Genomic DNA, 15,362 nt, shown 5'->3' on the forward strand with positions numbered 1-15,362 from the left:
AATTGCTGCTTTCAAACTTGGGCGTATATGTTCAATGCGGATATGTGTGTCTGTGCATATACAGATTCAACAAGACACTTTGTCTGTGTTGTGTGAGGGTCACTTACTCCGGTGACGTCCATGACCTTAATAGCAGCGAGCTGGCCGGTTTTGACATGTCGACCCTGAAAGACGAAGAGAACAAGTATAAATGATGATTTTCAGGTATTGTTACATTAAATATTTTACTGTGATAACCTCCCCCTGAACGTCAAATGGTAAAGATTTGGACTGTATTTAATCACATCTTTTGTGTCGATTGAACACAGAGCAATGCATCAGACACAGCATAGCAGGCTGTAAACTTCACAGTGTCTTAAGGTTACCCTTCAACCATGCAACCATCATCTTTTACAAGGTTTCTTTTTTAAAAGGAGCCGGTTAAGCTAAAGAAGAGATTTCCTCCTCTTCAGAAAAAAATCAGAACATACAAACCGTACAAGCACTGAATGAAGCCATGTTACATAAAAAATCAGAGTCTTTAAGACGTTCTTAACGGTGGAGTCAGTTGCATTGTTCGTTGCAGCTTGTAAACTCAATATTCAAACTGTGCCCCTCCTCTGGATGGTTGGAGGAAACCGAAACATCAGAAACACAGGCAGAGGGTCTCTGCAGGCACAGTCACCACCACACTTGTATGAGCAGCATTACTTTTGTATAAGGCTAATACTTATACTGACTCTACCTTTAAACAAAAACTTGAGACTGCGAGCGCTGCAGCTCACTTGAGCTCAGTTCTAAAATATTTTATCTGGTTCAAGTAAACAGTTCAAATAAACCTGATTTGACTCCAAACAGTAAGAAAAAAGTCATCTGGAAATGTTAGAATGGCGCTTATAAAAAACAATATCTTACAGGGAAAATCTGCCACCAAAGGAGACTGGTTAAGCAATTTTTGAGGCGCTTAACTCAATGTGAATGTACAGAGTCAAAGTATCGTTATTGAAAGGCCATATTTGATGAGACTAAAGCCCTTTTCACACATGCCCTCCTGAAAATGTCAGAACAGCCTGCCCTTGAAATCTTCCTGAATTGCTCTTTCACACATCACAGGGGTCTCAGGAGGCAGGACACGGCGTGCAAAGAACACAGTGGACAACAGCGTCCAACGATGACAGTCTTTGCTTTCATATCAATGCCACGTTAATCTTCAGATTTAGGAATGAAGTCAGGGTGAAATTTTTGTCTGTTTGTGTTCAAATTTTCAGCAGTTGTCTGCATGCATAAAAAAGCTATCGGACACATTTCTGAGTTGGTTAAAGAATGTTCGGTTGGGACACGGTCTTTCCTCATGAGTATTGTGTTCGGCACAGCTTAAGCCGACAGGTAGACAGACTTTAATCACCACAGCTGATGTGCTCCTTAACAAGGTGCTAAAGCTGTTTTCAAAGTATTTTCCCTTTTTGGCCCATATATCATAGCCAAACATATATCCAAAACAAGCACAGCAGCCAAACAGAACTTTATGTTGTAGAAAACATCAAAGGTCTTCAGTTACACAGATTACTTTGTTTGAAGGATTTTTAGATATCTAAAACAGAAAAAGAGTATTACATTAAAGGAGCGAAGATTAATTATCATCTTCCACTCAGATTAACCTTGTGACCCCCTGGAGGGTCCCGACCCATAGATTGGGAAACAAGGCATCGATTCTGAGTTATCCTCCTCCCAACTACAGACACAATCACAGCTGCTTGAGCCAGAAAGTAGAAATGCATCCACCTCACTGCCACCAGCCCACCACCTCATTACACACACACACACACACACACACACACACACACACACACACACACACACACACACACACCATCTCCTCATGGTAACCTAGCAACAGGGCTGGCAGGTTTTTTAGCGAGGGAAACGAATGGGGGGTTGGAAGAGGCAAAGTGATGACAGTCTGTGTGTGTGTGCAGGGAGGCCACGATATTTCACACTCTGGGTCACTCAGACATGAGAGCTGCTCGGATTCACACACACACACACACAAACACACACACACACACACACACACACACACACACACACACACACACACACACACACACACACACACACACACACACACTAACAGAGATCTTGGTTTCTCAGTGTTGCATCAGACACTGAATGAATCTTGGAGTCCGAAACCACCTCAGATTGCGGAAAGTCTCTTTTTCACATCTTTACTTCTTTCATCTTTTCTGTTTTACTGTCTCCATTAGAGGGGGAAATATCACAGGGTAACCCACCAATCCATTCCAAACCATACCATTCCATTCCAAACTATACCATTCCAATCCAAACTATACCATTCCATTCCAAACTATACCATTCCAATCCAAACTATACCATTCCATTCCAAACTATACCATTCCATTCCAAACTATACTATACCATTCCATTCCAAACTATACCATTCCATTCCAAACTATACCATTCCATTCCAAACCATACCATTCCATTCCAAACTATACTATACCATTCCATTCCAAACTATACCATTCCATTCCAAACTATACCAATCCATTCCAAACTATACCATTCCATTCCAAACTATACTATACCATTCCATTCCAAACTATACCATTCTATTCCAAACTATACCAATCCATTCCAAACTATACCATTCCATTCCAAACTATACTATACCATTCCATTCCAAACTATACCATTCCATTCCAAACTATACCATTCCATTCCAAACTATACTATACCATTCCATTCCAAACTATACCATTCCATTCCAAACTATACCATTCCATTCCAAACCATACCATTCCAAACTATACCATTCCATTCCAAACTATACCATTCCATTCCAAACTATACCATTCCATTCCAAACTATACTATACCATTCCATTCCAAACTATACCATTCCATTCCAAACTACACCATTCCAAACTATACCACACCATTCCATTGCAATACATAATGAGACTACACAATATGATACGATACAATACACAATATCAAACAATACAAAAATGATATGATACATGACACAAAATGAAATGATACGGTACTATACGATACCCAATAGGAAGAATTGAAACACAGCGATATGATACAATATGATATGTTACCTGCCAGGTTTCAGTGATTCTGTGAACATGTAGCCTATATATTGAATAATATAAAATTACCCTAAAAAGTTAAAGACCAGGATTAATGTATTAATTCACAACAATTTGTTGTAAGTCACCTCATCTCTATCGTCTTTTATCGGCTTTCTGACATGATCTTCTTCTTCTTCTCCTTCTTTTATACCACTGTCAACTTCTTCTTTTTCGCAAATTAACCCTATGTTCCCGTTACTCTCAGGCATGTCATAAGCGCAGCTGGGAGGAATCACAAAGTCGTGCCAAAAAGAGTGAAATTGGCAGAGAAAAGTGTCTAGAACGCCACATTTTTACAAATTAATTTTTGAAAATTAGCATCAGGGAATTAATCATTGTATCACACGAGTCAGGACGACTATTTATTGCCATATAAACATTTTGTACCAACCCATAGTCTCCATCTCTCTCTTTTGTCTCTCTCTAATGACAGCAAGGAGGAGGAGAAGTTGGAGGATATTGAGAATGATATTTTTAATCTGAGGCTTGATGTAATCTTGTTCAACACTTATCAGGTATCATTTAATAACAAACGGTGTTCTTCCTCACTCTGCATTAAGACATCAGCAGAAACACAAAAACAAATAAAAGCTGACCAACACCAGCTAATCTCAAAGCTGTCGTTTCAGTTATGGGAACATAAACATAAGCCAATTCTATCTAAATAAATAGCACCAACTATGATGTCATAAACGAGGCAAAATAACAATGAAGCCCAACGTGCAGGCTGCAAAAGTGTATATGTTGTGAATAAAACAGTTATACCTAATGACTGTCAGGAGACTGGGTGTTAAAATCTACAAAAACTGGGACACTTTGGGGGCTAGCACAACTTTTTTTTTTTTTTTTTTTTTTTTAAACATTTATTCAACAGGTGCAGCTTCTGCTTCAGGACAAAGGTGCAGAGTCCTCCTCAATTTATTTAAAAAATCTTACATACGTGGGCAACATTTAAGTACGGAAATGTTTCCAACACAGTTAAGCAATTGCAGGAGTTGCCTGAATTTTTTTGGTGATCAAAAACAAGAAATGACCCAATATTGGGAGCCTAGGAATTCTATTTTTGTTGTTGTGGTATGAAAACAGGTATCAGTATCAACTAATTGTTACTGACATTGAAAATCCTATGTGTCTACTGAGGTAATATTTCATTGTTACAGAATGTCATTATAAATGCATTATAGAATCTGCCTATAGATATTTCAGTGTTTTGTTTTTGAATGGAAATTTTAAGTTGAAAAAGGTTAAACTTTCAAGCTGTGGGCTAAATTTATCTCTGAGTAGCAGCCTTTTTGACAGGATTAAAACATGTGATACTGTTTCAGTTCCCTGACTGAGCTGTTTCCAGAGCTTACAGAGTAATCCAGATAACTTTGCTTCCACATCAGCCCACGTAATGTTTAGATTTTTTGGGCAGATTTATTCACTAAAGTTCTTCTCCATTTAACTGAGTAAACCTGCTCTCAGACCCGGGGTTAAGCCGTGTGAAGTGCTGCTGTGACCGCGGGACAAACGGCAGCGATCGTCCACGATGAAGCAATAAAAGACAATGCTGATAACGGCACAGATGAGAGGAAGAGATACTGCCGCAGACTGTCTCTTTGTTTTCATATCGCTCTTCCTCCAACGCCGACGGCCAGCCAAACAATCTCCCAGAGGTGACACGCAGACCCTGGAGTGTGTGTGTCAGTGAGAGATTATGGGGAGGGGAAGCTGTATTAAACCACCCAACACAAACACACATTTATAAGAAGGGAGGGGGAGATACAGGCAGAGGGGTAACGGAGGGAGGAGGAGATAGAAAAAAGGCACAGTATCCTTTAGAAGCACCCTGAGGCGTAAAAACACACCTCAGGTCCTGCGTTCAGACAAGCCTCACATTCTTCACCTGAACACAAGCCCTGACACATAAAGGCATTTCAGTACATCTCACAGTTTATGCATTTCACAACTGTTTTGTCTGTCAGATATTAAGATTTAAATACAGCCAACAATCCAGAATTAAAATCAAAGCATTCCCAGGATTGTTTGACAAAAAATGTAACCTTCTCTTGTAGTTATAGTTTAAGTTTTCATTTATTTCATCATCATATTTGAACTACAAACAAAGACATGAATAAAACAGACGTGATAACAAATTCACAGTCAGTAAAAGAAGACAGAGAACTTCCTCCCTCATTGTGAGACCATCAAAATGTGAAATACTGACTTTGTTAAGCGTGTGTGGCCTTGTGCTGTGCCAAAGACTGTTATATAGATCATGTCATCAGGGATACAAAGGCCCCTTAAAGCAAACGAATAAAATAAGATAAAATGGAGACTTTTTAAAGTCAATTTTTTTATCCCACATTTTGTCAGTGCAGAGTTGTATTTTTAAAACTAAAACAATCTCCGACAATTACCTGAAGTGAAAAGCACAGGCCAGCATTTGGCTGCTGAAACACTGAGAATCGTGCATGTTTGGCATCATTTTCCAAATGTCGTTCAAGAAATCGTTCCTCTAAAAACATTGCCTCAAAAATTGAGCGGTTAATTTGATGTGACATCTGAAAGTTACAGCTATGAAAAAGATTGTCAGCCAGCAGACAAAAGGCTGTGACATCACAACAGTAGAGAGTCAGAGACTCACTGACTCATATCAGTTTGCATTGTTCGCTCAATCAAATATTTCAGTGTGTGTCATGTTTCAATCTCTTTGAGAATAAAAGTCTTCCTTCAGTGACGAGTGTGAAGACACAAAGAAGAAGACGAAGAAGAAGAAGGAGTATACTGGAGGGCTTTAAAATTAGATCTATGCTTCATAAGGATGTGGACATGAAGGCTTCCAGAAAGTTTACGACAAATGCACACAGAAAACATGTCAGACTTTCTTCACACATGAACGTGAACTTTCATGGTTACCATGCGTGAATTCTCCTGCACAAAAAGCCAACTCGTCTTTTGAATCTTTAATTGTATCATCATCAGTTGTTGCTGCATTAGAACCCTCATTAAACCCAGAGAGTAAATTAAAATGTCATTCTGATTAACACTGACACCAGTACAGTGGGACTAAACAAGAGAGTCGTTCAAAGACAAAACTCGCAGGCTGCAGGAGCCTCAGTCAATAAAACACATTGATTAAACTCCACTTTGTAAACGCTGATAAATCAAATCTATCAAAAACTCTCAGCCGGTTCAGACGGCCTCATCCCTCCTCGTCTGTACACATCTGAAATACGAGGTAAAACTACGACAAGTGGGACCAAAACATACATACGTCCTTTGCTGCCTTGCATAATTGAGAAATCCAGGAGTGTTAGAGGGCCGTAAAGTGACTCAAAATAAGCCACTGAGTCAGTCAAGGTTGCAATCATGTTTTCAACCTCCTCCAACCGTGCCAGGGTCAAGGAAGTGTACTGTGCTCGAGTACTCGGACTACTCAAACAAACTGGACTGAGGGTTAGACAGGCTTGGGCTCGAGCCCTGACATACTTGCACAGTAACTTTATGCACACACCTTCACAACTGTACAGCTCCTCCATTGCACCTTTTGTACATTTTGTGTTCTCTATTATATATTTCATTTGACTTAAGATTCTTATCTCTTTCTATTAACGGCCCCTGTCGATAGGAGTACTGCTGTTTTATAGCCTTTTACCTTTTTATTCTACTTCTATTTTAATTTTTTATGCAACAAACACCTCATCGATCAAGTCGATCATGTTTGATGAAAAAAAGGAATCGGAATACTTTTCAAAGTTTCAACTGTTGTCACAGTTTTTCCTTTAATTAATACCAAATTATCAACTTTTGTTCCTTGTAAGCTTCTTCAGTTTACGTGTGAAATAAAGCAGAACGAAACCGTAAGCTGAGAGAAAATGGGGGACATTTGGTTATCAGACTGGACAAAAAGACAATATTAAATTAAGAAGAAAATAAAGAGTAAAAACAACTGTATTATTTGAATTATTTTAAAACTGAGATTCATCTTTGTGTTGTAAAACTGTGTGTAAAATGTGTAAGATGGATGTCAAATCAACAGGATTCTTATGAAGGAATATATTTTAGTTTTCTATAAAGAAAATACTTCATTTTCTTTTTATGTTTAATACTTCAAAACGCACAATCAGCAGTTTGTCATTTGTGAGTCATTTAAATTCCTTGACGCTGAAATCCACAGTGAAACAATCACAGAGGTTAAAAGTGCTGTTATTTGATGCTAATGCAGAATAAAAGAGTGTTACTCAAATGAGGTGACATTTCTTTCACATTTTTGTAATATATGAAGTTCTGACTGTTAGGTCTTCATTTTCCCATCATGCAGTTTGAGTGATTTTTGTTCCATCAATCACTTCAGTGGAGGAGGCGTCACCGTGTTCAAACAGCAGATTAATACAGAACATCAGCGCACAGAGTGAGTGTGTCTTTGTGTATCAGAGGACATGTGTGAGTGTGTTAATAGGTTTCAAAGTGGAGAACACACACACACACACACACACACACACACACACACACAGGCTCTCTGCTCTCTCTGCTGTGTTGTTACTGTCTGTGTGGGCGCCTTCCGCTGCCGAACAAAGAAGAGAATCAGTAACTTCAGTTTTTGGTCAGAAATTAAACCGTGTCGTTTCTTTGAGTTCATGAAGGAGTCGGAGGAGGAAGTGACTCCTTTTCCAAACATCTTCTAACACACAGACACTCTCAGCACACAACACAAGTCGATTATAGGAGCCATAATGTTTGATGTGCCTATGTCACCTCATTGTTCTTTAATGTGTTGACAATCACTGTCAGTTAATTACACCTGGGTGTGGTTTCAGATTTTTCATTAAAACAAAGGCTGATCATAGATGTAACTTGTTTTTCCTGCATATCTTCGTCACAAGAGGAAGCCTCACACACTTGGCAGCGAAGGAGGAACAGTATGAAGACTCACCTTGTAGACCTGCCCATAGGTGCCATTTCCAACCAGCTCAACCAGCTCAAAGATACCAGCCGGGTCCTGTGAGAGAGAGACAGAGAGAGAGAGAGAGAAGGAGGAGAAAAGATAAAAGACAAAGTGAGTCAGGAGATCAAAACTGACCAGGGTCGGCACAAGATGGACGAGGAATTTGTTTGAGGAATTTACCCTTCACACACGAGCACACGTGCAAACACACACACACAGAAAGGCTGAGTGAGCTCTGCATACCTGTGGCATTACCCTGCTAAAAGCCTCTCTGTATCATCACTCTGTTATTATTCCTTCAGGAGGTAACCTCAGAGCTCACAGCTGTTCTCCCGTTTCATTCTTACAGAAAGTCTTCTGCAGCTACTTTCCCGTCAACTCTTCTTTCATTGGTTCTTTTTCCCTCGGCGCAATATCGGATTCAGTGTTTACTTGAAATGAATGATTTCTCCCCTACAGTTAGCATATGGACCCAGATACAAGATGGAGTTGTTCTACTTGAAACACACCTGAAAAAGACTGTCTCAAGGATTCTTTGAAATGCCCGACAGACGGAGCATCTCATCTGTATAGACTGAAGAAGAAACCTGTCACTCACAGCTGCTTTGCCAGGGGGAGACACCAGGGGGCGACACCGGGTGTGATATGGTGATTGTCAGAACAAAGTGTCTCACATTAATTGAGGTTACAATGTTACAATTCACTTAGCAGACGCTTTCATCCAAAGCGACGTACATCAGAGAGTAAGTACAACACTAATCCATTCATACACCGCCACTGAAGCAGCGGGAGCAATGCGGGGTTAAGTGTCTTGCCCAAGGACACATCGGACATTTTGCTCAGCTGGGGATTGAACCCTTGACCTTCCGACGACTCTACCAACTGAGCCGCAGCCGCCCAGAGGTGGAGCTATCACAACAATTTCAAGGCAATGGTTATCAACGCAGCATATTATCTGTGGAAGTTCACCATCTAACAAAAATCTTATTGCAAGAATTTTGCTGATTTTTTTTTTTAAGGGATGCACCGATGCATTGGTTCAACATTGGCAAAGAATGTGGCATCAACCGACGTCAGCCGCTGTTCATTTGTTGTGACAAATCAATTGAATGCCGACATCTAGTGCGCCTAACTAACGATTCAGAGACAAGGTTTTCGTTGGGCAGATGAAGTCACCTGTAGAACAAACTGAATGGTGGCATTGTGGGAGTCATGAAACTAACACCAATATCACAATCAGCAATCTGCTTAGTTGTTTTTTTCAAATATTCTCCCAATCGGAGCATCTCTAAAAATAATTCTCACTTAGGCGACCAACTTTTCAATTACACCTTGATTAAGTTATCTCTCTGATATAACAGAGCGTCATGTCCTACTCTTCATTTACATGCTCATGTGGATCGAGTTTCAACGTCGGAAAAACTTCAAAAAAACAGAGAAACACAGAGTGAACACTGACAATGACAGAGGAAACATCCTCACAGGATCACTACCAATATGTACAGGTAAAACACACACACACACACACACACAGACACACACACACACACACACAGACACACACACACACACACACACACACACACAGAGGAGATAATCTGATCTCCTGAGTGATTAAAATTCAATAAAACTCCCAAAACACAGATCTTGATCTTTAAGCAGTGTGTGTGTGTGTGTGTGTGTGTGTGTGTGTGTGTGTGTGTGTGTGTGTGTGTGTGTGTGTGTGTGTGTGTGTGTGTGTGTGTGTGTGTGTGTGTGTGTGTGTGTGTGTGTGTGTGTGTGTGTGTGCGCGTGCGTGTGTGTGTGTGCATACAGTAGACCACAGGAGGCCGTTCTGGACCATTACAGCAGAGCCTCCAGAGGGGGATTAGCTTAAAAAGCAGCCTTCATTTTCATTCAAGGTCAAACAGAAGCTCATCACACCCCTGCACACACACGCACACGCTAACATATACACACACACACACACACACACGCACACACACACCTGTACGTGCCTGTTACTGCCCTCACCAACTGATGTACTGCATTAATAAAACAACACCAGCCAAAAAGGAAAGGAGCATACAGGGAGCTCATTTAACTGAGGTCCACCTGCCGATTGTTAGCTGCTAGGAGGCTAATGAGACATGAAGAGCATTAATATGAGACGGTGTGACCACAGTAATGAAATTTCCCATGAAACATCCGTCCTTCACATGAGGGAGTCTGACACTACAAAGCACTATCTAAACACATATATCCCGTATACTTGTATTATTTGCGTGAAGAAAATTAGGTGTTCTGTGCAGTTTTTAAACACTAAATAATTCTTTTAAACAAAGACGACAGAATGCAAGGAAACTTCGAGCTCTGTGCAGCTCAGAGGCCCATTTCAGAAAGCTGGTTTAGCGCAAAACACCTGGTCAAGAGCAGGTTTTCCTCAATGAACCCGAGTTTCTCTCCTCCTTCTTACAGAGCCAGAGACGCAGTTTAATTTCCTCGTTCCTTCATTCAGTCTGTATCACATCTGTTAGTGGAGATTCCCCGTTTGTCTGAACGAAATACATGTTGTTTTGATAGTAACTGTGAGGCATACTATAGCCTACAAAACACTGTTTTTTTTGTTAAACATGGCATGTTCTTTTGTCGATGAGCTTCTTGATGACAGGGCCGCATTATTTCGCAGAGGGTTTCATTTACGTCGGGGGAGATGTTAATTTTATTTGGGCAAATTTTGGAACCAAACCGGATGGTGAGAGGAAATGTTTATGTGAAACCCACATTATGTTGTGGATAAAGGTTATGTACATTAAAATAGCCACTCAATGATATTCTTTTATTCAATAACATAAGCTAGGCCTATTTGTTCTTCTATTACTTCGGTAAATGGACTTGAGCTTATTTAGCGCTTTTGAAGTCTTCTAACTACTCGGAGTACTTTTACACTGTATGTCACACCCATTCACAGCCAATCACACACTGATGGCAGAGGTCGCTATGTAAAGTAACCATCAGAAGTAACTAATCCCATTCGTTCACATTCACATGCCGCAGACGAAGCAGTGAGAGCAACTCGGGGGTTAAGTATCTTGCCCAGGGACACATTGGACATGTTGCTGCAGGAGCTGGGGATCGAACCCCCAGCCTTCTGGTTGAGTGATAACCGACTCTACCAACTGAGACACAGCCGCCCACTTCACATATCTATTGATGTCTATTGATCTACTGATAAGACAGTTGTGAACGAGAGGAACCAGAACATGGCCAACAGTTTTGTGTGTAATTTAGAAAGTGTGCAGGAGTTTACTTGCAGTTTCTTGCAATGACAACAAGAAACAACCCAACTTTGTGAGGACTTACATTTTTGTTGCAGAGCGATCACAAAGGTAGGTAAAAAGGGATCAATATAGTTGACTTTTACTAGTATCGTATCAAAGATTTTAAAAAAAATCTGGTATTTTGACAAACCCTGGAGGGAAGGCAATATTGACATTTTTGATTAATATTTACCTCTTTCTACCGGACAAGAATGTTTATTTTGGACATTTCTTCAAAAGCCCTGAATATCCGAAGATGCCGACAATGCTGTGGCTGCTGCTGCTCAAAGTTTGTCCGATGAAAGTTTTTTTTGCTGCAACTGTCATACTAAGCCTGTTATTTTAAGTGTCTGAATAAATGACATAAAATATCCCTTCAGAGATGAATCTTTTTGTTCAAGTAAGATCATTTTCTTACTTTTTTCCCCTCCTTTAAAATCCACCTGACTTCATTGACAAAACCAGTAATTTTATCATGCAGCACAATAGTCTACTTCTGCCTCAATCCTTTTCAAGATATGAAAACTAATTGACAGATGGTTGAGGCAGTAGACGCAACCAGAACATGCACGCGCAATACTCGCAAGCACCAGACATTTCTTGTGCACACTCAACACCTTCTCCTGCTCATAGGATTGTTTCTGGTGCGCGCCACAAACTTATTTCAAAATATTTTCTCTGCCGATGTCCCGTTAATCGCTCTGTACCTTTCAGTATTTGTGTACCATGAAATATCTTGAGAAAGACCAACTGATTGAGGCAGCTGTAGACCAGCAGCTACTGTGATCTGCTAGGTAAAATAACTTGAAGAGAGTATTGTAACGCCTGTTTCTGTTTTTTTTGTTTTTTGTTTTTTTTAAAGCATCATGCATTTCTACAAAAAGGTTCTGTCTCTGTTAGGATCCTTTCAATAATGATGTCACACATTTAGATCAGAATATGAGCAGTGAAGCTTTGACCAAACGGAAAACTGGAAATAAAGGCACAGGATGGACACAACAATATTTTTTTCCTTAAGGAGATCATTTAAAAAGCACAACCTTCCCCTCCTAACGCTTTGTATTTTGTCATGATAACAGAAAAGGACGCTGGGTAACAAAGGACACCAAGGACATGCCCTGTGTGAAGCTGTGTGTGACTCTCGAACAGCTGGTAATGCTGCAATTTAACCTCAGTGTGTGATGTGCAGGACGGAGACTTCAGGCCTGATGGGACACATTGAGAGGAGGAGGAGTCGGTCTGGAGGTAAACTGAGGAGGGGAAGATGGCACAAAATGCATGAGGAGATGATCAGAGGAGATCATTTGGGATGTGAGGTGCTGAAGAAACAGGAAGTGTGTGTGTGTGTGTGTGTGTGTGTGTGTGTGTGTGTGTGTGTGTGTGTGTGTGTGCTTGCGACAGGCTTTACGTCACGCTGAAATGTTTCCCCCCAGCTCCCTCTGATCCGTCCTGGGTGACCTAATTTCTCCTCGTCATGCCACAGAGGGAGAGAGCAAGGATTCTCGTTTTTGTACAAGAATATGCACATCTAGTCTGTTTTTATCTGCCCCCCAGTCTGTATGTCAGTGTGTGTGTGTGTGTGTGTGTGTGTGTGTGTGTGTGTGTGTGTGTGTGTGTGTGTGTGTGTGTGTGTTTGTGTGTGTGTTTGTGCTTCTGTAAAACACACGCACAGTCATGCAGTCCCACCCGCTCCATCATGTCCAGACTTGACTGTTGCTCTGCAGGTAAGATTAAGTTGTGTGAGCAGCAGGAGAAAACAAAATAACACACACACACACACACACACACACACACACTTCATCTTATGTTGAGCACCTTAATTTGCAAGTTTATACTTCTCTGAATTGATCATCACTGTCTCTCAGTCAATCACACACACACACACACACACACACACACACACACACACACACATTCCTGCACTATCTCCTTCTTGCACATCTTCCATCCTCGCGCGGCTTTGTACAGACACTTGCACGCGCCCAGACACACAAACAGCCACCGCTGCTGCTGCATGCGATGCTGCTGTCGCCACAACATCACGAAATGGCGGAACTCGCTCCTGTTGCGGTTATCACCGTTTTTATTCACGTGTGCGTGTGTGTGTGTGTGTGTGTGTGTGTGTGTGTGTGTGTGTGTGTGTGTTAGATAGAGAGGGTGAGCGCGTGCCAGTGTGTGCGTGCATCTGTATCCCTGTATGTATCTTTGAGTGTGTGTGTGAGTGTGTGTGTGTGTGTGTGTGTGTGTGTGTGTGTGTGTGTGTGTGTGTGTGTGTGTGTGTGTGTGTGTGTGCGCTGTGAATCTGTCAGTGAGCAGGCAGCTTAACATCTGCCCCACATAGTACAGACAGAGCGGCCTCTATTATGCCGCCTGACTCACGCGCACAAGGGTGAGTGCACGCGCGCAGCAGCATCAGCTCAGGGCCTCATTACATCACGTCCCAATTGTTAAGAAAAAAACATCAACAACAAAACAACAACAGGAGGACACATGATCTCACTCTGATATCAGACCTTGTTTCCTCAAACAGAAACCAACGTTCACGAGCTCAACAGCCAACACACACACACACACACACACACACACACACACACAATTGAAGGCTGATTTTCATGCACGCGCACGTACACACGCACACACCACCGAGCGGGCGGCTGTAAAAGCAGAGGAAGGCGCAGAGAGACGCATCCTTGCTCGGTAAAGAGGATGGCAAGACTGGGGGGGGGGGGGGGGGGGGGGGGGGGGATACAGAGGGGGGTGGACAGGTGCTCAACGGCCTCACGCGCACGCGCACATAAAGACACAGACAGAACATACACGTGCACAGAGGGAGACATTTACCCGGAGTGCAGACAGGTCTATCTCGTCCAGACTCCGCGCAGGGGAGTCGCTCGCCATGGTTCTTTCGGTATTCACGGGACTCAAGATGGAAGCTTCCTCAACGACCATCGACCGAGAGGTGCAGAGCGGCGGGGATGAACACTCACAGCACCTCCTTTAAATGAAATAAATCCCCCCACCCACCCCCCACAATAAAATCCACAAAGATTCCTGGTGCAGGCGTTGATTCCCCGAGAGGAGACGGGCGCTCCGGGTCCAGGAGGGATACAGGAGGAGGAGGGGGAGCGCAGGAGGGAGGCGGTGTGCGCGCTGCTCCAGGTGCTACATGCTGCTCGGCACGGTGAATCCGGTGTCTACATACCTCCACCTCGATTCCCCCCCCCTCCAAAGTCTGGACAGGACAGGGGTTGACACGCGTGCACGAGATGATGGCGATAGAAAGAGAAAGGAGAGCGCGGCAGGAGAGCGCAGCAGTCGAGGAGGAACAGCGAAGAAGAAGAAGAACTCACTCCGTCCGTCCGTCCGTCCGTCCGTCTGTGTGCGGAACAGCAGCGCGCTTCCCGGGAGTGGCCTGAGAGGAGGCTGCGCTACAGACAGAGACGCCCACAATGTTACACGAATACACACACACACACACACACACACACACACACACACACACACACACACACACTGTAAGACACAAAATCACAGCTGTCTGCTCCTGTATGGCAGCTCATTAAGGACACAAAAAATGTAACTGTCATTGGGCAGAAGATTGCATTTCACAATCACACACATTCACGTGTTAACTGTCAGTGTACACACACACACACACACACACACACACACACACACACAAGGGGACGACCACCCTGGCGCCCCTTTTCGGAGAAAACTGACCTTTAAAGCACTTGTGAAACAGACTGAAATAAACGTTGATGTATCTTAAAAGCAAACAATGGGCTTAAAGACAGATTATAAAAATTGATTTAGGCTACTTCCCTCTGAAGGAAGGAACATACTAGGCAAAGTTTGATACATTTGGCTAATTAATTGAATTAGATTGTGTTTGTCAAAAACATTATTACAGGTCAAATCAGGAGGACACAGGGGGTTCTGTTTAAGGGGGGGGGGGGGGGGGGGGGGGGGGGTGCACCAAATCCATCATCAA

General features: G+C 42.3%; 1 protein-coding gene across 11 annotated transcripts in view; it reads right to left on the bottom strand.

The window, feature by feature from the left end:
- Nucleotides 1-14,751, bottom strand: part of tnikb (TRAF2 and NCK interacting kinase b) — a 52,894-nt gene extending 38,143 nt beyond the window's left edge. For 6 of the 11 annotated variants that reach the window (XM_061064945.1, XM_061064942.1, XM_061064938.1 and 3 more), the window contains exons 1-3: nt 14,210-14,750; nt 8,058-8,123; nt 108-164 (exon numbers count right to left, since the gene is read on the bottom strand). In XM_061064945.1, the coding sequence (XP_060920928.1) occupies nt 108-164; nt 8,058-8,123; nt 14,210-14,317 (231 nt within the window). In that variant the 5' untranslated portion in view covers nt 14,318-14,750. Of the gene's footprint in view, nt 1-107; nt 165-8,057; nt 8,124-14,209 lie in introns of all 11 variants that reach the window. The other 5 variants (XM_061064941.1, XM_061064940.1, XM_061064936.1 and 2 more) reach the window with 1 other exon arrangement.
- Nucleotides 14,752-15,362: the final 611 nt, after the last annotated feature.

The sequence above is a fragment of the Labrus mixtus genome, chromosome 19 (assembly GCF_963584025.1).
Source record: "Labrus mixtus chromosome 19, fLabMix1.1, whole genome shotgun sequence".
Taxonomy (NCBI): Eukaryota; Metazoa; Chordata; class Actinopteri; order Labriformes; family Labridae; genus Labrus; species Labrus mixtus.